Genomic DNA, 23,640 nt, shown 5'->3' on the forward strand with positions numbered 1-23,640 from the left:
TGAGGAAGGCCTCCACACAGACCCTTACTGGTCAAGGTGCAGAACTCAAAGATTCTAGATTCTGAGACCACAGCCTCACTCTCCCAGATTCTGTCTGGTACTCTGTTGGTGGGGCCTGGCCTTCTTGTGACTCTTCCTCAGTCTATAGTCTTACTTAGAGTACCAGAGCTATACTTGACCAACCATGTTGTGACCCTCGCCATCCACAGTGTGAACCTCCCACTGACCCCAGCCATCCAGTGTGGGTCTCCATTGAGTCCTAGCCCTTCATAGCATGACTCTTCTCTGCCATACTGCAATCCAGCCATCCCATGACATGATACCACAGTGAACCCTTCTTACACTTGGTCTAGCTTTGGCACAAAATCCAGCAGCTCCTTCTCTTCATCCACATCCCTGGAGTCCTGCCTCTCAGCCTTGGAGCCAGCAAGCTCTTCCCCTGAAACAAGATGAACTCAAGTGAGTGGCAAGCAGGACTCTTATTTTTCATTTTTTTTTGCCAATATGAGGGCTTGAAGTCAGAACCTTGCACTGGCTTGTTTTTCTTGCTCACAGCTTCATTCTACCACTTAAATCTACATTTTTGTTAGTTAATTGGAAATGGAGTCTCATGGACTTTTTGCCTAGGCTGGCATCAAACTGAGATCCTCCAGGTCCCAGCCTCCTGAGTAACTAGTATTACAAGCATGAGTCACAGGTACCTAGCTCTTTTCTTCTTGAAAGTGATTTCCCTGGTCTGCCTCTCATGATTGCACAGAGCAGGAATGGCTGCTCCTAACCTCTTAGTTTGTTCTAAGCAACAGAGACAAAAAAACCTTTCTTAACTTGACAAGTTCCTCACTGCAAAAAAGCCCCTTTCAGGGGCTGAAAGAGCACTAGAAGAATCACTACAAAGCCACTGCATCAGAGTAAGTAGAATTTGGAAGGGCTGCAGCATTTTTTTGTACCTGTGATGGAGCTCTCCTTTCTGTTATTATGTCTATTATCTCAGTAATTCCTATTATGGAGTCATTATTTGCAGTTTCAAAGCTAGTTACAAAGAAGTTTAAGCTACTGATGCATCAGCTGCCTGTGCCCCAGACTGCCTCTAGTTTTTTCTCTTCACCTGACCTGGAACCACTGCCCTGTCCTTGACTGTCACTCAGCAGTGGGAGTCCTGGCTGTGTTTGGGAGCTGACAGGATGGAATCACAACTGCTCATGCAGGATGACCACAGCACAGTGGCATGGACAGAGACTCACAGATGGACAGGCAGAAACTGTCCACTGGGTGTGGAATTCGTGAGTGTGATAACTTGTTAGTCAGGTTCTGGGCTCCGATGGTGAAAATGGAGGGAGAAAATGGAGGGAGATGGGTGAGGATGTAGAGTTAGAGGATGGAATGCACTTGGTGAGAAAAGACCATGGGAACAGAAAGCAATTCATACCCATTAGACTTATGTGAGCAGTTCCTAGAAAGCAAAGAAGAGCCAAGTTGAAGGAAGGACAGCACTGAAGTTGGTTACAGTAAGAGGCATGTTATCAAAAGCATTCACACAATGAAAGCTTTACTGTCCTAGGGGGCAGTCATATAATCACACTTATAGATGGAAGGGGCTGTGGAGAAAACCCTGTGGCACCCCAGTGTTCAGCATCCCAAGGGTTCCCTCAAAGCTAAGTGAAGAATGCTAAACATGCTCTGTAGTCCATAAAGCTGAAACTGTATGGCATGTCTCACAACCTGTAGACTACCATTGTGGCTAGAAGAGCAGCTGATGAAAATGCTCTTATACATCTTTAAGTAACCCACTTATTATTTGTTTAAACTCCAGGAAAGCAGGAAAGAAAGATATGATAGCCTTTCGCAGCTTTCTTTTTCTGGCACAGGGTCTTAAACTCAGGGCCTTGTATTCTTGCTTAGTCTTTTTTGCTTAATGTTGGTGCTCTACCACTTGAGCCACACCTCCATTTCCAGCTCTTTGCTGGTTAGCTGAAGAGACTTTTGGGTGTATTTGCCTGGGGTGGCTTCAAATTGTGATCCTCAGTGCTCAGTCTGCTGCGTAGCTGGGATCACAGGTGTGTGCCACAGTTACCCAGCTTAGTCTCTTGCCGTACTGAAAGGTGATCTGAGTTGATCCACATTTGATTTGATGCTGTGTTATAGGTACATATGCATACTTACAGATACTGTGAGATTAAAAAGTTGAATCCCTGAGTCAATTTTCTTCTGTCAAAAATTATTTGAGAGGTTTTTTCTTTTTTCCAGAGTGGAGGACTGAACTCAAGGCCTTGTACCTGCTAGTCAAGTGCTTTTCCACTGAACTAAATCCCCAACCCCTATTTGAAAGGTCTTTCTGACAACAGGCAACATCATAAAAAAAGTGGCATCTCTGGTTACACATACATACAGAACTTGGGTGTGCTGTGAGGGACCCCGAGTGCAGACTGGTGGGGAGGGGGTGGCAGAAGCCATTCAGGATGCTTGGAATCCCTCTGTCTACATCAGCCTGAGCTGATACCCCAACTTTACCTTCATCTTCAGAGACATCCAGAATCTCATCCACCGTCTCAGGGTAACTCATCCGGTGCTTGTCACTGACTAACTAAAATGACAAAAAAGCAGAGACTTCAACCCCCACGGAACAGGCACCTTTCTCCAGTGAAGTAGTGACTTGGTCACAATAAGGAGAAGGAACAGGAGTTGGAAAGGTGTATCCCCAAAGAAGAAAACCATATTGAGGGGAGCTCCTGACTTGGAAGCTAATGCTTATCTGGCACCTCAGGTAGGATAACTACCAAGACCTCCTTCCTTCCCCAGTCCCATCCACCTTACCACAACCCTAATTCCTGGAGCCACTAGGTGGCAGTATAGATCCACTTGGAGAGGAGGCCTCTGAGTTGTGTGTCCCAGGGCTGAGGCCCTGGCTTCCAGAGGAAGGCACAGATCTGTCTGCTATGCATGGGGGCTGGGCACAGGGGAGGGGCAAGCATACCACTACGCTGGTTTCATCCGTGACAACTTTCAGCACATCTGTGACAGAAATGTAGCCCAAACGCTTGGCTATTGCCAGAGGTGTGGTTCCGTTCTAGGACAAACATAGAGAGGATGCAATCAGACAAAGGGACAAGTCAGGGAGGAGAAGCTGTCTCCCTGTATATAGACTTCTGGATATTCAGAAGGCCCAAATAAACAGAATAAGCCTTGGAGCCTTCACAACCCATATACAAGTGTGTGCACAAACTCGATGCCACAAAGATGGGTAGGTGAGGATAGTATGCAGTATGAAAATCTTTCCAAGGCAAGCAATGCCAGGACCTAAAAGGTTCAAGTGGTCAGGAAGTCACCAAGCACAGCTCTAGAAATGGGAGGGTACAGAGCATTGCAGCTCACTTCTCTGAGGTCACTTCTTCAGGGGGTCAGTAACTGAGCATTATCATAGTTAAGACAGTCCCTATTTTTTTTTGGGGGGGGGTCCAGTCGTGGGGCCTGAACTCTGGGCCTGGGTGCTGTCCCTCAGCTCTTCAGCTCAAGGCTAGCGCTCTACCACTTGAGCCACAGCGCCACTTCCGGCTGTTTTCTTTTTGCTTATGTGGTGCTGAGGAATCGAACCCAGGGCCTCAGGCATGCAAGACAAGCACTCTACCACTGAGCCACCTTCCCAGCCTGACAGTCCCTATTCTCAAGTGTAGTAATTAGACTAGTCAGAATTTACAAATCACCAGAAATGGGATAGGAGTATCATTTCAGTTTTGATTTTACAAGAAATAACTAAGTGAAAAATCACTGAAGCTTTATTTTCTCTTAAACCTTTTTTATTTCCAAGATGTGTCTAGGGGTCCACATGAGTTCAGCTCCATTAACAGTTACAATTTCAGCACCCATGTCTACAATCAAAGTCCATGGAGAGAATCTAGAGACATCTCCACATTGTCAGAAGAGGAAGTTTATCCTGTGCCATGTTCACGGAAAATTCTACAAATATCCCCAGGGCCTTGAGAGATTGGGAATCCCCCAGATAGTTTCATCCACTTGTGCCATACTGAATGCTATTTCATATATATTAAAGGGCTGTCAATAAGAGTGAAAATCTGGGTTTGATAATATACATGTATAATCCCACCTATTCAAGGACAAGGTAGGAGGACTGGAGCTCAAGGCTAACCTGTGCAAAGTTAGTGTAAAACCTTTCTGAAAAATAAAAAGTTAAAAGACTTGAGCTGTGACTTAAAGGATAGAACTTGTCTAGCAAGCCTGAGGCCCTAAATTCAATCTTAGTACAGGACTGGGAAGTGGGGGTTGGGACACAGAACAACAACAACAACTACTACTACTACTAAGACCATCCCAACTACAAACAACTAAGAACACCGAAACAAAAACAAAAGAGGGAAAAGTGGTGTCTAACAGGATCATCTTCAGACAGAAAGAGAAAAACCCACCATAGCCCTCCAGCCCCTGGGACACAGGGGAATCTGACATTCTGATATGGGGGTGTGTGGGCTCCCACATGCTCACGAACTCTGTGGTGAGGGGCATCTCTTAGGGCTGCTTCTTGGGCAGTAGCTTTCTCAAATCAGGCCTGGTGGGTACTCACCGAGCTGACCTCGTTTGGGGAAGCGCCATTCTTGAGCAGCAGCGTTACAATGTCTGTGTGTCCTTGCTGCGCTGCTTGGTGCAGGGGGCTATATCCAAGCTATAAAGAAGGCAGACATTGGCAGGATCAGCTCTGGCCACAAACTCCAAGACCTGTCCATTTTATTCAGATGACATAAAAACATACATTTCTGTAATTTCATCCATCACAGCTTAAAAATGTGGCAGAAAGGAAACAAGAAGTGTTGTAGCCTTGAGTGTGCAGAAAGTAGCTCTGGTTACAACCTATTTAGGCACAGAGGAGACCACTCTAAGGTAGCCTGTACCTTGGTCTTGGCGTTGACATCAGCTTGGTGCTGTAGCAAAAACTTCACCAGCTTGATATTTCCATAATGACTGGCCACATGGAGTGGGGTGTAACCCATCTGAAAAGCAAGGGAGGAATGAAGGGACAGCAGGGTTTCTAAGTAGACAAAGAGCATTATAAGAATGTGGCTGTATTCCAAGCCATTTGGGAGGCAGAGATCTCAAGGATTGTCATTCCAGACCAGCCTGCACAAAAAGTTATGGGAAATCTCCATCTCTACCAGCTAGCTGGGTGTGGTGGCTTGAGCCTGTAATTTGTTACTCAGAAGGACATCATGGTTGAGGCAAGACTCTGGGCAAAAACTTAATGCTCTATCTAGGAAAATAATTAAAGCAAACAAAAGGCTAGGGGTGTGGCGTAAGTGGTAGAGTACCTACCTGGCAAACACAAGGCCTTGAATTCAAATCCTACTGCTGTCCAAATAAGTAAATAAACTAGGGTGAAAGTAAGGAAGGATGGCCAGGAAATATCTGGGAAGGCTAAAAGCTTCTAGAAGGTGCATTGCTGTGGTAGGTAGACCCCCTAGCCTGGGAAGGAATGGAGGTCGGTGTCAGATAAGTGAAATTCCAGATGTTGCTGAGACAAGGGAGGGAACTGGCTGAAGCCCTGTGAAAAGGGCCAGGTTGTGGTCAGGGTCAGCAGAGGGGGAGCTGGGAGCCTTAGAGGTGAAGGCGGATGGTGGATGGAGTGGCGAGGAGGGCCTCAAGATGGTGGCACTTACTGAGAAGAGAGGTGGGGGACCTGGAATAAAGCCTCATGCCAGGAACAAAGATTGGCTATCAAGAAGGGACCAACAAATGAGGCTTCTGCTGAGCAGGGCACCAAAAGAACAGATGGTCTCATGAAACCATGCTAACCTTGATCACAGCAGGCTTATTCCTACCCGAAAGGCAGGGAAAAGTCTATTGTAGAGCACACAGCAAGGCTACCTGGGTTACTCAGTTTTTAATGAATTGATGGGAACTGAGCCTCACCTGAAATGGGCAGTCATGGTTATTTATTCATGTAAGCTTCTGAAGGGCTACTTTCCCAAGAATCTGTCCTGCTCAATACACTTTTTTGTTTGTTTTTGGTTCTGGGTAGAATCCAGGCACTCCTTCATGCTTGAGTATTTGCCACAGCCTTGTCCCTTGGAATGTTTTGGTGGTACCCTCAAAGGGTTGACAAGCCAATGTCCTCTGAGCTCTTTGGTCTCAACTGTCTCTGGGAGCTGCTGCCAGCAGCTCTGAGAGCCTTGAAGCAGGTCTAATCCAAGAAATGGGGTTTCTCAAGAGACCCCAAAGGATTAAGACAGGACCCTAAAAGATTAAACTGGATCAAGAGAAGCCCCACTGGTCTAGAACATTCTTGGGGTTTTAACAGATTCTGTTAAAAGGCTATGGCAGTTAGGTATAAAAATGTGTCGTAGGATCCTTTTAAGGTGACATTGCCACAGCATTGTTGTCAGTATTTCTATGGAACATGGGTCATTCTGTCATTCTGTACTTTCTAATGGGTCATCTTGGGACAAAAGAGCAAAATACACTTCTTCCAGGAAACCCTTTCTTCTCACCAGCTCCTCATCCTTTCTCTGGGGCTCAGGTCTCTTTTACTGGATATCATTCTGTGACCTATCTGTGCCTCAAGCTCACACACAGAGTGGACCCTCCCTAGCCCTCCACCTCACAGGGCTCCTTGGCCACAGGAGTTCAGAGACAGTTGAACTGACTTCAACAAAATGCTGGAAGGAGAACAGAGTAACTGCTTCTGGGTGATTCCATTAGTCAGGCAGGCACCTTGATGTGCCTGTGACACAGGACTCAGTGTCATGACTGAACATTCCTCTCAAGTACTGGTGACAGAAACTCAAAAGCCTACCAAACTTTAAAATCCAAATTGAGAGTACAGAGATTGGCATTTTCTAATGCCACTTTCAGCCCCTAGAAACGGCAGGGAAGCAAAGTCCAACTGGCTCTTCATGGAGGTGTGATTCTAAGCTGTGAGGAAGTCATCTGCAAAGACTGTGTCATGGGGCATGCAGGTGGGGAAGGGAGCCAATATGGAGGAAAGTGAGAGGCTGCTGGCCTTACTCGGGTGGTGGCATCTACTGAAACCCCGTGTTTGATCAGCACATCTGCCACTGGAACATGACCTTCTTGTGCTACCAGATGGAGAGGAGTCAGTCCACTCTGGAAAGAAAAAGATGTCGGTCAGATTGATCCCTTTACTAGCTTGCTTGAAACTGGGCAAGGAGAACACCTTACAACAATGTGGTCAATCACAGCAGCACCTCACTGGTGTAGAGAGTTTCACTTGTCTAAGCCTATATAAGAAAGCCAATAGAGCTAATGCTTTTTTTCCCCCTTCTCTTAGCTAGAGAAATCTTGGACTAGTGATATAACCTAAGTGGTAGAGTACCTACTAAGCAAACAAGTTGGGCAAACATAAGGTCTTGAGTGAAAATCCTAATACAGAGAGGAAAGAAAAGGCATTCATATTAGCTTTTTCCTGGTAACTCACACTTGTAATCCTGGCTACTTAAGAAGCAGAGATCTGAAGGATTGCAGTTTGAAGTCAGCTGGGCAAAAGAAATCCAAGACTCCATCTTCAATTAGCTAGCAAAAAGCCAGACCAGAAGTATGGCTCAAATGGTAGAGCACCGGCTTTGAGAAGTAGAGGAAAAGTATGAATACTCACCTACAAAACTCAGTTTGTGTCCAATCTTCCCAAGTATATGTCTACCTTTAGAAGCTTTCACACACATATCTGTAGTTCCTAGACTAAGAACTAGTCTAATATGTAGGTCAGCATTTAAAACCTACCTTTCCTGATGGAAAATGAGTATTTAGTAGCACCATTCTACAGACTCCTGAATGCAGACACTGGCCTGCACTGGGGAAAGCTTACTCCGGATTTCCATACTGATCTTGCAAAAACTGCTAGTAGTATGTTTAGAAGATTACATGGTGTCAGAGAATCTCCAAGGCCTAGGCACTGGGATTATTCATTTATTTGTGAAGTTCAGGGAAAAATTACAGAGGACTGTTGTAAGGATCTCTAAAGCTGAGCAATTAGTAAATGCTGCACTCACAGTTTTCTCTAGTAAGCTGAAATCATGGCAAAAGTGGGCGGCACCTACCTTGTTTCCCAGGTTTCCATTGGCTTGCTTGGAGAGGAGCAGGGCAACCATCTCTGCATGACCCTCTTGGGCAGCTAGGTGAAGGGGGGTCACGCCTTGTACAGACTCTGCATTTGCTGATCCCCCGTACTGGAGTAGACTGCGAGCCACTTCCATCTGGTTCTGTTTGGCAGCAATATGCAAGGGAGTATAGCCATTCTGAAAGAGAAGAAGCCACCCGAGCTTGGTGACAGGATGCTGAGTTGACAGTATGAGCATGCAAGCACAGAAGGGAGGGTTGGGCTGGGCTCCAGGCCTGTTCATCTCACTCCAAAGAGCTGGTGTCATCCAGGAGAGCAAGTTATGCAAACAAACAAACAAACAACAAAATCTACTAAGTTTGGACCAGCTCTGCAGACTCTCAGAGCCAGCAAACATCTGTGCCTTTCTGATTTTCTGTGCTCTCACACAGACAAACTGCTGGGCAGGAAATGCTCTGTCACCTGGCAAAGCTTTTTTTTTTGCTGGTCGGAGGTGGGGGGTGGTGGTGAGGCTAAACTCTTAGGCCTGGGTGCTGTCCTGCAGCTCTTCAGCTCAAGGCTAGCGCTCTACCCCTTGAGCTATAGCACAACTTCTAGTTTTTTTCTGCTGATGTGGTGCTGAGGAATCGGCCCCAGGTCCTCATTGCAAGCAAGGCAAGCATTCTACCACTGGGTCATCTTCCCAGCCCCAAAGCTAGGATTCTAATGGACAGCCTACAGAATTAGAAGTGAGGGAGGTAAGGAAGTTAAAGTCCCTCTCTCTCATCTTGCAATAAAAACTCAAAGTCCTAAGCATTTCATAAAGGAATAGAAACAACAGCCTTTGATCTTTCTGTGTGCAATTATGCCTATGTTGCTCTTCAGATAAGTGGTATACAAAGAGATACACCAGGGAAGAGACTTGAGGATATGGAGCTGGCATTTGTTCCAGTCCAAACTAGGAACTAAGTATTCTATCACCAAGCTTCCTTTAGTATTATTTTTATTGGGTCCTGAGGTTTGAACTCAGGGCTTGGGTGCTGTCCCTGAGCCTCTCTGGGTGCTCAAGGCTAGTGCGCTATCACTTGAGCTACAGTTCTACTTCTGGGTTTTTCTGAGGAGTTTATTGGAGACAAGAGTCTCATGGACTTTCCTGCCCAAACTGGCTTTGAACTGTGATCCTCAGATCTCAGCCTCCTGAATAGCTAAGATTACAGGTGTGAGCCACCAGTGCTCTGTTTTCTTTAGTATTTTTTAGTCATTAAAAGTAGAATAACATTTACCTTATTTCTTAAAATTGTAGCATAGATCAAATATGATTGTATGAAAAGTGGTCTCCAAAATTAATTTATGAAATTAAGAAAGGTCGGGCATAAGAGTTGACCTATTTGTTTACATAATGTGCCCTCTGTAATCCCAACTATGAGGGAGAAATAGATAGAACGCTTGTGGTTCAGGGTCACCTGGGCATGAGACTCTAACCAAAGGATAACTAAAGCCAAAAAAGAGCTTGGAATGTGATTTAAGTGGTAGAGCACCTGCTTAGCAAGCAAAAGGTCGTGGGTTCACAAAAATAAAAGGGTAGAGGAAAGGTCCAAGTGGCAGCAAGCATGGTGTCCCGAGTCCAAGGTCCCATACTGATACATTAAAAAAATAAATAAAGTGATGTATTGTGATTTTGTAGCACACTGGTTTTAAGACATTATAAATTTGAGGCCAATGAAAGAGGTTGGCCTAGAAAACCAATTGTGTCAGTGTAAACTGCGTTGTTTTGGACATCAAAAATTTCTCAATGAAAGAAGCAATGCATATGGTTCACCTGGAGCAAGCTCCTTATCCCACAGCCAACAGGTGACAAGCTATAGGTAGGCTAATTGATTATCACTATTTCTACTACTTTCACCTCCACCATTTACAGTAAGGCAAGTACCTCTATTATTACCCTATGTTTGGATAAAGAAGCCATTTCTCTGAAAAGTAAAGCACTATATCTAATGTCATATAAAAGGCAAAACAACAGGCAAACCAGCGGGAGCATAGTTTCTGTGTGCAAATCACTTGGGACTCCATTCAAATACAAATGGCGATGCAGGTCTCCAGAAGGCTCAGGAATGTGTGTTCCTGGGTCTCAGGTAATGCTGCTGCTGTTAGCCCAGGGACTAGCGAGGCCCAGAAATGCTGAGAATGAAGTGGATGCCAGGCCCTCTGCTTGGGCAGGACCCATGACCTCCAGATACATATGCTCACTCAGCCCACAATCAAGCCCAGTGCTTGACTGTCTCAGGCATATGTTTCCCCAACCTTGCCAGCATTCCTCTGGCTTGTTTGAAGACAGCCTACTGCCAGTTCATTGCCACTGTCTTACTATAGCAATGAACATTCCTGACTCTGCCAGAATTACTGACAAGGGAAAGAGAGAAAGCAGGAGCTGACTGTACCACAAAGTCCCAGTTAAACAGCACCGGGGATACAGAAAGGTCAGCAAGGTCAATCTAGTAAGTACCTTCTACAGGAGAATAAAGTTGCAATTTACCTCTCAAATTAAACCAAATGAAAAAGTCATTCTTTTTGCAGAATATAAGATAATTCTTTTTAATATTTATCCATCTAACTGGATGACACTTTGAGAACACATGACATTGTTCTTCAGAGGTTGTGTTCATATGACAAGATTGGCATTTTTATTTTAATGAAATTAATTAAACAGGATCACTTTTGCATAATATCAAAAGAGAAAAGAAGCCAGGCACCAGTGGCTCACACTTGTAATCCTAACTACTCAGGAGGTTGAGATATAAGGATCAAGGTTCCAAGCCAGCCCAAGTAGGAAAGGACTCTTATCTCCAACAAGCCAGCAAAAACAACTAGAAGTGGAGTTATGTCTCAGTGGTAGAGCACTAGCCTTGAGGAAAAACAAACAAACAAAAAGGGTCAGCACCGAAGCCTTGAATTCAAGCTCTAGGACTGGGGTGCATGCACACACACGCACACATGCAGGCAGGCACGCATGCACGCACACACACATACACAAGCTGGAAGTGGAGCTATGGCTCATGTAGTAGAGTATTAGCCTTGAGTGAAAAAGCTAAGGGACAGGGCTCAGGCCCTGAGTTTGAGCCCCAGTATTGGCACACATATGCTTGCATGTACACGGGTGCATGTACAGAGAAATCATGAAGGAAGTGCAGATCAATGGGTCAAGCCTGAGACATGGAAGCACTTCCACATACACAGTGTCTGCTCCCCAGTGCTGCAATTCCCATGAACTGGAATAGGTATAAGTGCCAGCCAGTGCTAGCACTCATGAGGAAAGCAAAGCTTCTTTGAGAGCGTCTTTATGTGCGAAGATGTGTCTGGCACAAACTCAAGTGTGTTCAGGGACATATCTCAGGAGTCCCAGGCCACCTGGGCAGCAATGGGTATTCATGCTGGCAGAAAGAGATCTTGTCCTGCCCAGTGGCAAGCTTGCCAAGGGGATGGCTCAGGCTGCCAGGTCACCCTGGGTTAAAATCAAGATTACAAGAGCCACGGATCATACTCTCAGAACATGCATCAGTACATGGAACATTCCTTAAATCAGAACTAAACAAATGGCCTTCCATAGGTGACAAGGACAAGGGGCAAATAGGCTGGAAAGCAAAGGAGAAATCAGGGAAAGAGGTGAGCCACAAAAGACTCTTCTTTCCCAAGGAAATGAGTTCATGGGAAAGATACTGCAGAGAGTTCTGTCTAAATAGTGCAACATTAGCATCAAATTAGGAAGGGGAGGGTTTGGTTTGGGTGCAGAGGGATTTGCATGTGAAATTCTACAAAATTGCCAGACTACTTTGGAAACTATTTTTGCCATGGAAACAAAACCCATCTGTGCAGGGTTTTCACTTGCATTTAGCTCTCCTTAAATATCACAAACCTGGCTCTGGTTCCTTTTATATAAGGAGAGTAAGGAGGAGCAGGAGAAGGAGGAGCAGGAGGAGAAAGAAGAAGAGAAAGAGGAGGAGGAGGAGGAGGAGGAGGAGGGGAGTTGGGTTTGTTATTTTTAGAGGCAGGAGTAAGTCGACATCTTAGCAGGGTCTCATGCTCCCTCCACACAGTGACATAGTGCTTGCTATGACAGGAACGGGGACAGAAGCCAAAGGAGACAAGGGAAGTCTGGGAAATGCTGTGTGTGTGTGTGTGTGTGTATGTGTGCAGGAGTGGGATGCTAGCAGTGTGAGCTAAGCAGCTGAGGAGAGCAGGGAAGCAAAATTAAAGCTCCACGTGGATTTTGCCCCTCTGAAATCAGCAGGTGTCCCTGGGAGCTCATCGGGCCCTACCCCAGAGTTTCTGCCCCTGCAGCACTGAGCCTCCACACCCTCTGTAAACAGTCCTCTAAGACTTATTCTCATATCTTGGGCTTCCCAATCAGACCACAAGCTCCCAGGTGTAAGGACCACATCTTATCTGCTCAGTCCCGACCTTCTATCCTGGACACCAGCTCCACAGCTTCCTCCCTCACAGTCACAAACCCCCATACAACCCTTGCTTGCCCACAGGGGGGCAGCCTGTTCCCTAAAATGCTCCCTTCTGCACTCTGGTTTATCCTTGTTTGGCTCCCTACAGGCTTGGCCCAGGACTCTAGTCCCTTTGGGGACAAAGGCTCTACTTTTTCCAGGCATCTTGTTTTAGAGGCTGGTGGGCTGGGCCTGTTGGAAGTTAGCTGTATAGATAATATCCTCATTTCTAAAAACATCTAAACAGTTGAACTTACAATAATACATTTGGGGTGATTATTAGATTCAGAGGAGGCTCCTTGCCCCAAGGTTTCAGAGAGCTCACCCTAGCATGGTCCAGATGTGGTCATTGTACCTAACATCAAAAAACCAGGAAAACAGGTGCAAAATGGGCCTTCCCAGCCATGCCCATGAGTAGGAATTTCTGAGAACAAGACTCATTGCTCCTCAAAAATTTGCACCAGTGGCGCTCTACCACTGAGCCACCTTCCCAGCTCTACCAGTTCTTTTTTTTAAAGCCAGTCCTGAGGCTTGAACTCAGGGCCTGGGCACTGTCTCTGAGGTTTTTTTTTGCTCAAGACTAGCTCTCTACCACTTGAACCACAGTGCCACTTCTTGCTTTTTCTGTTTATGTAGTACTGGGGAGGAATCAAACCCAGGGCATGCTAGGTAAGCACTCTACTACTAAGCTACATTCCCAGCCCTCATACCAGTTGTGATCTAACAGCTAGTTGATAGAACTCACCTGTCACAGCTAAGGGGGTGGGGAGGGGGCACACCTGGGTGTGTAAAATGGATTACATCTCCACAAAATTTGTGAAAGAAATATAGTATCTATTCTTTATTTCGCTCCTGCAGGTAACATGTGTGGAAGCGAGGTGAGATTTCAGAGGTAGAGAAACAAAACCCTTCCTCAGAACCTTACCCAAGCAGGGCTGTGTGGGGAGCCACCCCGGGGAAGCAGCAGCTTGACGATGTCCAGGTTGTTGTGATGTACAGCCACATGCAGGGGGGTCAGTCCATTCTGCAGAGAGACAGAGGAAAGAGAACAGCTTAATTCTAGTGAACTTTCTACAAGGGTATCCTTAGGTATACAGGATCCATAGCATTTAGGGTAAAATCTGGTTAAAAATCCATCCAAAGCAGGCCTGGGAATGTGGCTCAGTGGTAGGCTTGCCAGTATTCTTCAGGAACTGAGTTCCAGCCCTAGCATTGTAAAACACACACACACACACACACACATATACACGGGGTACATATATATAAAACTTCTCTTCGGGGCTGGGAATGTGGCTCAGTGGTAGAGCACTTTTTCAGTCTGCACAAAGCCCTAGATTTAATTGCCAGCACTGAAAAAAATAAAATAAAAGGATCTTTCCAAATCTAGTCCTTTTTTTTTTGTACTGGTGGTGGGCTTGACCTCTGGGCCTAGTGTTCTTCCTTGGCTTTTTCTACTCAAGGATGTCACCTTACCACTGGAGTCATACTTCCACTTTTGGCTTTTTTTTTCTTTTGGGTCCGGTCGTGGGGCTTGAACTCTGGGCCTGGGCACTGTCCCTCAGCTCTTCAGCTCAAGGCTAGTGCTCTACCACTTGAGCCACAGTGCCACTTCCGGCTTTTTTCTTTTTGCTTATGTGGTGCTGAGGAATTGAACCCAGGGCCTCATGCATGCAAGGCAAGCGCTCTACCACTGAGCCACCTTCCCAGCCCTCACTTTTGGCTCTTTGCTGGTTAACTGGAGATAAGAATCTCACTGATTTGTCTGCCTGGGCTGGCTTCAAACCATGATCCTCAGATGTCACTATTCTAAGTAACATAGGCATGAGCCACTGGTACTCAGCACAAAGACACTAAGGACAGGCCCATGGGGACTCTTTGGGGGCCTTAGCACACCTGCAGAGAAGGCACTAGATCCTTCTAATAATACAGCAAAGCTTTTGACAGAAAGATGGCTTTCTCCAAGGACCCTTTTTTCTAGATGGCTTGCCCATCCAAAAGAGGATTGTGAAGTATGTGCCTTCCCGCTTCCTGTAGCTGGAGCAAGAGGATGTTCAAACTCACTTTTCCAGCAGCGTTGGGATGTGCATCACGTTCCAGCAGCAGCTCAGCTACCCTAACCTTCCCATACTTAGCAGCCACATGGAGAGGGGTAAATCCTTTCTGAGGAGAAACAAAGGCTGTCAGGATCCCAGAAGTCAGAGGTGGCATCTCTTAAGAAAGGACCATCTCAAGGGTGCATCCCATCTTAACCAGTACAGGGATGTCAGCAAAACGAAAGGCATCCAAGTTTTGATCCCTTCAGAGGCCAAAGACCTTGAGAATTAGCAACCCACCCAGCATCTCAGGCTCTACTCTTATAAGAGATATAAGGCTTTGTACTGTTAAATGATTACTGAGCTTGTTTCAAGTGGAGATTTGTTTTGCTTCGTTTAAATAAGTCTATGTAGCTCATGCTGGTCTTAAATTTATGGTCTTCTTGTCTCAGCCTCCTGAAAACTGAGATTATATGTGTGTACTACGTCTTGCAAAATTTTTGTGATTAGTATTAAATTCTTGTGGTTATTATTAAATTATTATTTATCAAAGCAATTTTATGGTGCTAGGGATGGAACCTAGCAAATGGTAGGCAAAAACTCTACCACTGAGCCATATGCCCAGCCCTGAGTCTTATTTTCTTGAAGCCTAAGAACCTGCCTCTGATTTCTATGATTTGTCTAGAGCAGATGCCAAGTAAATAATTGCTCTATGAGAAATGGATAGAGGCTGGCAGCGGAAAAGAGACTAACTCTTGTCCTTTCTGGGGAAGCAAACAGCACATTGTTTATAGGTGGCAGCCAGTCCTACGGGGACCTGGCCCTCAAGTGACTGCATCTTAAGTAAGACAATAAAAGGAACCAGGTAAGAATCCCCCTCAGAGTCCCAGGCCTAGCCTCTCATTTCTTAAGGTCTTTCCTTCTTTCCTTTCCTTCTTGACAGTGTCTCACCATGTGCCCTAGCTGGTCTCAATTGATCCTCTTGGTTCAACCTTCCAATAGCTGGGATGACAGGTACATACCATTGTACCTGAACAGCTTGATGCTTCTTAAGACTGGGAAATGGAGGCTGTACCTTGGTCATGCAGGCCTGGGATGCATCCTTCTCTAGAAGGGCCAGGGCTGTGTCCATGTGGCCTTCTCGAGCTGCAGTGTGCAGGGGTGTGTGGCCAGCAGTAGTGGCCAGGTTGGGGCTGGCGTTATTCTCCAACAGGAGCTTTACCATGTTTGTGTGGCCAATTCGGGCAGCACAGTGAAGCGGGGTCTGGTCGTCCTAGGCCCCCAAGGTAAAAACATAACAAGACATGTTAGCCTTTAGAAATCTACTTGCATTTTACAGAGAAGAAAGGTTAATGATTTTCTCACAGTCTCTCAGCTAAGAAGATAAATATCCGGGATGTGAATCAAGACTGTCAGCTATAGAAATCAAGTGAGTTGTATTTCTAGTTAATTGTCCAGACTCTTGCCCTTCTATGCGGGAAAATGATATCCATTCACAGGGTGGGTCTTAAGACCAAGTAGATGGATGACAGAAAGTGTTTCACACTGTGCTAGGCACAGGACCCCCATCCCCCCATGGTAAAGTGATTGCTATTGGGTTCTATCTCTCAAGTATTTCTGAGTGGACATGTTTGTCTTTCTGTTTGAAATCTACTTTGAGTCATGGGAGGGTCTAAACTGCTGAAGGAGAAAGATGGTATTTGTCCTACCTTATCTGGCTTCCTGTTTATGTCTAACAGTATAAGGGCTGATGGATGGGGCTTCTGTGTTATGCAGCCCATCAGAGGTAAGGCCCAAACACAGACCTGGCTTCCGACTCTCAGGGAGCTAGGAGAGCCAGATCTTTGCCACAGTTCAGCAACTTACAAAATCAGCCACCGAGCGTATTTTCACTACCAATGCTCAAAACTGCATTGATCACAATGGGGTCTTCCACCACAAGTGACTTTCACCACAACTACTTATTAGCCCAATAAACACTGCAGACCAGCCATACTTTTAGGCTTTCACTACTCCAGGGAAGCATAGCTGTGGTGCAGGTATACCAGCTCCTTAAAGCAAGTTTTTAGTGACCTAATTGACCTAATTGGGAATGACATGTAATTATAGCCACAAAGCCCTGTAGCCTGGCCTCTAATGAGAATGGATTCCTTTCATCCTGCCTGAATTGTTTATGTCTGAGGATCTTATTCTTGCTGTCTCCAGAACTCACCTTGGCCTTGGCATTGACTTTGGCTTTGTTCTGGAGCAAATACTTGGCCACTTCTGTGTGCCCTGCTCTGGCTGCCATGTGTAGCGGAGTCTCCACTTTCTATAAAATAACAAAATGATAGAACTGTTAATACATGCTGGGTTTGCAAAAGGACACACACAGAGCTCCAAAATGCCAGGCTCAAGTAGCTTTGTGGGCTTTTGCCCAAGAGGTGGAGTTGCCCAGCAAGCAGCTCTTTAGCTTGCTCTGTGTGTGGGTGTGTGTTAGTATTCTAGGTATATTTTAAAATAAACCTCACAGATAGTGAAATTCAAAAGTGTAAATGTATTTCCAGATATGTTTTCTTACAAAAGTTCCAAAATATTATCCAAAAAAGCCCAACAATTTACAGATGTACCAAATTTAATGGGAAGAGTGTAGGTACCTAAGAATGGTTTCCCACATCCAGAGGCTTTGCTATAGTACAAGTTTCACTTCTAGTGGCAGAGAGGTGATGAGGAGGACCTGTCCAAGCCCCTTAGAGATCTTGGTGCTGAATGACAGCCCTTGCTGTCCTAATGACCTTACCACGTTGGAGACGTTGGGCGATGCCCCTCGCTGCAAGAGGTTCTTCACGATGGGAAGGTGTCCCATGAAGGAGGCCACGTGGAGAGGTGTCAGGCCAGACTAGAACAGGTAGGAGTGAAATGAACATATAGGAACCTCCATGCAAGGCAGAGCAAGTAGAGTTTAACTAGTGCTGTCCTGTTTCTCTGTGCCCCAGGAATGGTTTTCCAAGGAGTTGGAGGTAAACAACATTGGTTTGTTTTCAGAAAAATAATTGAAGGAACCATTGGCAAGCAAGTTCTACCACTTTTATAGTTCCACATTTTGCTTTGGATTTTGGAAAGCTTCCTGAGATCAATACAGGTCCCATTGACTTAGTCATTCAATTCTTTTAAGAATCTTTGATGTGAGTACACACCTATGTGTTCATGCATACGTGAATGTGCGTGCACACACACACACACACACACACACACTCCAACCACACAAATCTACAATGAGCCAACAGCTGTCAGAGAGGGTGATGGAGGAGAGCAGGCTGAGCCACATGCACCTACAGCTTCTCCTACCTCTGTGACGGCATCAATGGAGGCTCCAGTCTTCAGCAGCAGCTCCATGACACGAATGTGGTTCTTCTTACAGGCAATGTGTAAAGGGGTAAAGCCATTCTGTATTCCCACACACAAAGGAGAGAGACACCAGGGGCTTACACACTAGCCAAGACAAGCCTCAAAGATCACCTTGCTGTCTGAGGCATCTCTTCCCAGCAGATACTCATAATCCAATGGATAAATTTCCATTGCTTTTAAGAGTAGGTCTCTCATTAGTGCACCAAGCATGTTCCTATATATGTTGTTTAGAAACTAAAAAGAAAATTCTGTCATATTTCTGGATGCACTGAGAGCAAATTTATAATATGGTCAGAAGCAAATCATATTGCTCTGCTTTTAATGCTTAGATCACTGAAGTGAAATGAATCTGTGCTCAAGTGGGCGACACTGGCCTATATGCCCAACAGGTCAGGGTTAATCTGACTGTTTTTATCTGTCTTTGTAATATTTGTAATATTTGGTGGCTCTCAAAGAAAAGTGGCAGTGGGGGATGGTTTGTATTTCTTCCAACATGAAGCCACAGCTGGAGACACTTTTGATGGTCATAACTAGGGAAGGAGGCTATTAGCCTCTAGTGGTAGAGACCAGGGATGACACTAAATATTCTATAGCATACAAATGACAACAAAATGTCAGCCCCAGTGTCCGAAGTTAGTTCCAAGGCTGAGGAACCTCAGCCATTGCAGTGCATGGCCTGTGGTCAGTACTCAGTGAAAGTTAACTTCTGCAGTCTCTGGAGAGTACCTATCCCTCAGTTCTCCTCTCCTGTTATGGAGGGAGGGAGGGTCACAGGTATCCTCTGTGCACAGCTGACTTTCCCAGACTCCTAGATTGTCCTAGGAGACCCTGGTCTGGAGAGTAGGACACAAACCTTGACTATAGAAGGAACCTGTTTTAGGTCTAAACCTACCTTTGCCCCAGGACTGTGGAAACTGAACCCTCTTGTATAGGAAGGATGTTTAGCTTGGCCCAATGCAGCTCACAGGTCAAACAGCCAGGGATATCTTTAAGATATCCTTATCCCTCAGCTCTGTGCTTGGCTGGGGCTGAAGTGGAGCCCAGCCAACAAGCACACAATGAACAGGACCTAAGCCTGGCCTGAAGAGGTGATATTCAGGTAAATATGTAGGGGAATGTGGAAGATAAGCTCCAAGTTTCCATCAGTCTTTATGTAGCTGCCTCCCATGCTGAGCACTGAGTCGTAGGAGTCTAGACTCCTATCCTGGGCTGGGCTCTCTCTACCATTGCCCCTGTGATGCCTTCTCTACTCACGAGGGCCCTGGAGTTTGGCTTGGCTCCTTTGTCCAAAAGGACCTTGGCCACTCTGTGATGACCACAGTGGGCTGCCACATGAAGTGGGGTCAGATGGTCCAGGGTGATGTCATCTATCTCTGCATTGTATTGCAACAGGAGTCGGACACAGTCAAGGTGGTCTCCCTGAGCCGCCATGTGAATTGGGGACAAGCCATTCTGGAGAGAGGAAGAAAACAAATCATTGTAAAATCTTCTGGGGACAGAACATGAAAATGAGCTTGTCCTGAAGGACAATAAAGCAATATCACTTTCCACTGGCTGACATGATGCTTTGACATGAATTCTGAATGATCTTGGCTTCTTCTGGTCACTCTGTTCCTGTTAGCCTCTGACAACAACCTTTCTCTTTTCCACCTAACAAATCCTCCTTTCACCTTTCTCCTTTACACCTAGCCATTCTGCTAGGGCCACTTGCTCTGTGAGGAGGCTTTCCAGATTCATGCTACTCATTCAAGCCTTGTTCTCATATTTTCCCACACATGCTGCTCTCAGTCAGCTTCTCAGGTATGTGGACCTTTTCTCCACTTCTTAAGACAATGATTGTGCTTAATATTTTTTAAATGTCCCAGTGGCTAGAAAAATGCAAGTGACATGAATAGTAATGTGGTTTTGGGTACATGAGGATGGATAAATAGAGCTTAGCTCTAAATCCCTCTATTCTTTCCCCTAACAAATGCATTTCTGTGGCTGCAAATGGTCTTGACTCTGACTTTAGTCACATCTTAGAAACTCACCCCAGAAAGTAGGGCAGAGATGAAGGTAGAGGCAACATGGTGTGGCCAGCAGTTTTAGGCCCTCCTGGAAGACTCAAGTCCTCTTATTAGAACTTAGAGATGGGTCTTTTCTCTATTGTATAATGGAACTGAAGAAACACAGTATTGCCTTCTTTTTAACTAGGCTCCTATCTGACTGAGGCTCTGAAGAGTTTTAGAAGTCTTAGCTTCTGTCTTTCCTGAACTAAGGTGGAGGAGATTGGAACTGATTTAGAACTGGAACAGGCAAACAATAGCTTGTGGACCACATCTGCCGTGCTACCTGGGCCTGTAAATAAAGTTTTATTATAACATGGTCACTAGTGTGCTTGTTGTCTATGCTGCCTTTCTGCCCCATTGGTAGAGTTTAACTGTTGCTGTAATGACCGTGTCAAAAAAGCCAAAAAGTATTTAATATCTGAATCTTTGAATAAAGTTTTCACCCTTGATCTAGATAATAATTAGTGCCTCCTATGTGACAGGCATTGGAACAAATGTCACATCTATTGTTGCACTTATTTGTACTAGCACTTCTATTTTTACAGAAATAGAATTGATCCTGTGTCTCTCTGACCTGGATCCCTGCCTGGTGAGACAAAAGATACTCTACAGAATAAAAAGAGGCATACCTTGGTTTTGGCTTGGATGGGTGCCCCATGGTCTAGCAGGATCTCTGAGATTCGCACGTGCCCATTCCGAGCTGCACAGTGGAGAGGTGTCAATTCATCCTTTAAAAGATAGAGTGAAAGACAGAAGCCCAAAAGGCACCCATCAGTGGCCATGCGGAGCAGGGGCTGCCTACAGCATCATTCCCGGCTGCAGAAGTACTGAAACTTCCTTCAGACCAACTCCACTGCAGCACAATTTTGCAATCATCTCCTCCTGCACTTGGTTACTGCAGGCTACTTTAGGAAATGGCTGCTTGTCACTAACTAGGTCACCAAGAACCACCACCCTGGCAAGGCTCATGAGAGCAGAATTCCCTCTTCTAGCCTGGCCATGAAGGCAACTGGCACCTACCTTGGTCCTTGTTTCTATCTGGGCCCCCCGGTCCAGTAGGAGCCGCACCATGATCACATTCCCCCTGCGGGAGGCGATGTGCAATGGTGTGATGCCGTTCTGAAGGGAGGAAGCAGAGGACAGTCAGGTCTGGCATGCTTTTCTGTGTGCATCCCACTGTCTAACTCCCAACCCAGCTTCTGGCTGCTGTGGGCATAAGCAGCTAACTTTAAATGTGGAACATCTTTTCCCTAAGAAAGAGCTCCAAATGTGTAAGGAGGTTAATGCCATCAACTTAGCCAAACCTACACCCCCCAGGGCCAACCTAATAGACTGAAGAGAGCCAGTCCTGTCTCTAGGTGTCCACCACAGGATTGAGCAGATGTAGTTTTGTGTTCTCAAAGTAAAGTAGGTGGAAACAAAGGGGAAGATGGTTAGAAACCTGTAGCAAGAAGCCTTGACAGATGTCATGGCTATGGCACAACAGACATTTTTTTTTTTTTGTCCGGTTGTGGGGCCTGAACTCTGGGCCTGGGCGCTGTCCCTCAGCTCTTCAGCTCAAGGCTAGCGCTCTACCACTTGAGCCACAGCGCCACTTCCGGCTATTTTCTTTTTGCTTATGTGGTGCTGAGGAATCGAACCCAGGGCCTCAGGCATGCAAGGCAAGCGCTCTACCACTGAGCCATCTTCCCAGCCCCACAATAGACATTTTTATAGTGCAAATGATTGCATAGTTCCAGAAGAAGGGGCATGTAATTCTAAACATTCCAAGCATGGGAGAACCAGGACAGATTACCTGTGGTGTGAAGTTGACGCTGGCCCCCCTGTTGAGGAGCAGCTGGGCCACATTGAGGTTCTCATAGTGAGCTGCAATATGGAGGGGAGTAAATCCCGTCTGGACACAACAGAGAGGGAGAAGAACCTGTCATATGTGACTTACTGGCACATCTATCCCAGAATCAGCCTGCAGATGCTAAAAAAGTCTGTAGGACCCGAGGACCCAACACACAGTGCAGATTTTGACCAATGGTAACATTTGCCACAAGCTGCCCTTTGGCAAGCTATACTCATAGCTGAGCATCACCCTGGATGACCTCTATCCTGTACCTCATGGCCATGTCTAAAAATAGACTAGATCACCTCAATTGGAATGATCGTGCAGGAAGAGATTTTACTCATGAGTTAAAAGTGGTGTGAGTCCATGAGTTTAAATGTAGGATTGTTGCAGACCCCTAAAAAGGCCTGATGCCTCAGGAGATTTGCCAAAGTTAGACTTTTGACACCTGACTGTGTTCACCATCCTGTCCCAAATCCTCACATTACCTTCATATGGAAGCAGCCACTTTCCAGATAAAACTCAGGAGACAGAGGTGGGGCAGAGCAAAGAGGACAGTGCCACCAGCCAGTTAGGCCCCTGGGTATCTTTTCTTCACTACCCAGCCTCTCCTCTATTGGGAATATCTCTTCACTCCAGCAGGAAAGAAAAGGTGGCAGCCTGGATCTACTCTCCTGGGGCTCCAGCTTTGCTCTGGGAACCCTTCCTGTCTTCCTGAATCTTGTTCTAGATGCCCCAGCACTGCAAGAGCTAACGAGTTCCACACTATACGCATCACCTCAGCCTTTACCAGGGGTCCGAGGTGAGGCTGTCCACCAAGACCTTCCGGTATTGTTTCTAGGTTTCAAAGGCACTGTGCAAGCTGTGCTCATTGTTATGGTTGGGTCCCACCTGTTCTTGCAAAACAGCTGGGTACCGAAGCTATCCATTCAGGTAGTTTAGGTCTTCAGTCCTAGTCTCTCTCTCCCAGTACCTATCTGGCTGCCCTCACCTTGGAAAGCACATCTGGGTTGGGGTCATTCTGCAGGAGCACTGCAGCTGTCCTCGTGTCATCATTTCGGGCAGCGATGTGAAGGGCTGGGAGGCGCACCTTCCCTTTTGTCCCGTAGTTGATGAGGTGGGCTACCACATTCTCATGGCCCTGCTGCAAAGCCACGGCCAGGGGAGTGAAGCCATCCTGACAAGAAAAAGAAAGGTTTGTTTGCTGTGACTAACAGATCACTTGCTAGCCTAGAGAAAGGATACAGACTTTTTTTTTTGTCGGTCATCGGGGCTGACTCTGGGCCTGGGTGCTGTCCCTCAGCTCTTCAGCTCAAGGCTAGCACTCCACCACTTGAGCCACAGCACCACTTTCAGCTTTGTCTGCTTATGTGGTGCTGAGGAATCAAACCTAGGGCCTCATGCATGCAAGGCAAGCGCTCAACCACTGAGCTACCTTCCCAGCTCCAGGATACACACTTTTATCCCCAGCTCTTGCTTGCGACAGGCCCCAGGCTTAATGACCTTCCTTCATCCTTCTGCTCTTTGAAGTCCTCCAAGCTGCATCCTCTGAGATCAGCTAAAGTGCCATCTTTCCACCCCCCAGGACTTTTTGCTTGACCCCATGCCCTTCCTTTCCAATCTCACAAGGCCTGCAGTTATCTCTCCATAGCATTTAGTTTTCCTTTACCATCTGTTTCTAGTGTGACTTCACACTGGGAGATTCTGACTGTGAGCAATGAGAGACATTTTATTGCTCATTGATTCCTATCTGCCCTTCCTCCAGTCCCATCTACCATGGTAAGATTGTACC

At 46.0% G+C, this 23,640-nt stretch overlaps 1 protein-coding gene across 4 annotated transcripts in view; it reads right to left on the bottom strand.

The window, feature by feature from the left end:
• Ank1 (ankyrin 1, erythrocytic) overlaps positions 1-23,640 on the bottom strand; it is a 131,704-nt gene that overhangs the window by 44,673 nt on the left and 63,391 nt on the right. For 3 of the 4 annotated variants that reach the window (XM_013024491.1, XM_013024483.1, XM_013024474.1), the window contains exons 6-24: positions 22,840-23,025; positions 21,810-21,908; positions 21,035-21,133; positions 20,644-20,742; positions 19,221-19,418; positions 17,907-18,005; positions 17,359-17,457; positions 16,792-16,890; positions 15,655-15,852; positions 14,608-14,706; positions 13,472-13,570; positions 8,058-8,255; positions 7,009-7,107; positions 4,899-4,997; positions 4,574-4,672; positions 2,972-3,064; positions 2,509-2,581; positions 1,427-1,450; positions 343-439 (exon numbers count right to left, since the gene is read on the bottom strand). In XM_013024491.1, the coding sequence (XP_012879945.1) occupies positions 343-439; positions 1,427-1,450; positions 2,509-2,581; positions 2,972-3,064; positions 4,574-4,672; positions 4,899-4,997; positions 7,009-7,107; positions 8,058-8,255; positions 13,472-13,570; positions 14,608-14,706; positions 15,655-15,852; positions 16,792-16,890; positions 17,359-17,457; positions 17,907-18,005; positions 19,221-19,418; positions 20,644-20,742; positions 21,035-21,133; positions 21,810-21,908; positions 22,840-23,025 (2,156 nt within the window). The remainder of the gene's footprint in view (positions 1-342; positions 440-1,426; positions 1,451-2,508; positions 2,582-2,971; positions 3,065-4,573; positions 4,673-4,898; positions 4,998-7,008; positions 7,108-8,057; positions 8,256-13,471; positions 13,571-14,607; positions 14,707-15,654; positions 15,853-16,791; positions 16,891-17,358; positions 17,458-17,906; positions 18,006-19,220; positions 19,419-20,643; positions 20,743-21,034; positions 21,134-21,809; positions 21,909-22,839; positions 23,026-23,640) is intronic. The other variant, XM_013024466.1, reaches the window with a different exon arrangement.

Source organism: Dipodomys ordii, unplaced genomic scaffold (assembly GCF_000151885.1).
Source record: "Dipodomys ordii isolate 6190 unplaced genomic scaffold, Dord_2.0 Scaffold4, whole genome shotgun sequence".
In the NCBI taxonomy this organism is placed as follows: Eukaryota; Metazoa; Chordata; class Mammalia; order Rodentia; family Heteromyidae; genus Dipodomys; species Dipodomys ordii.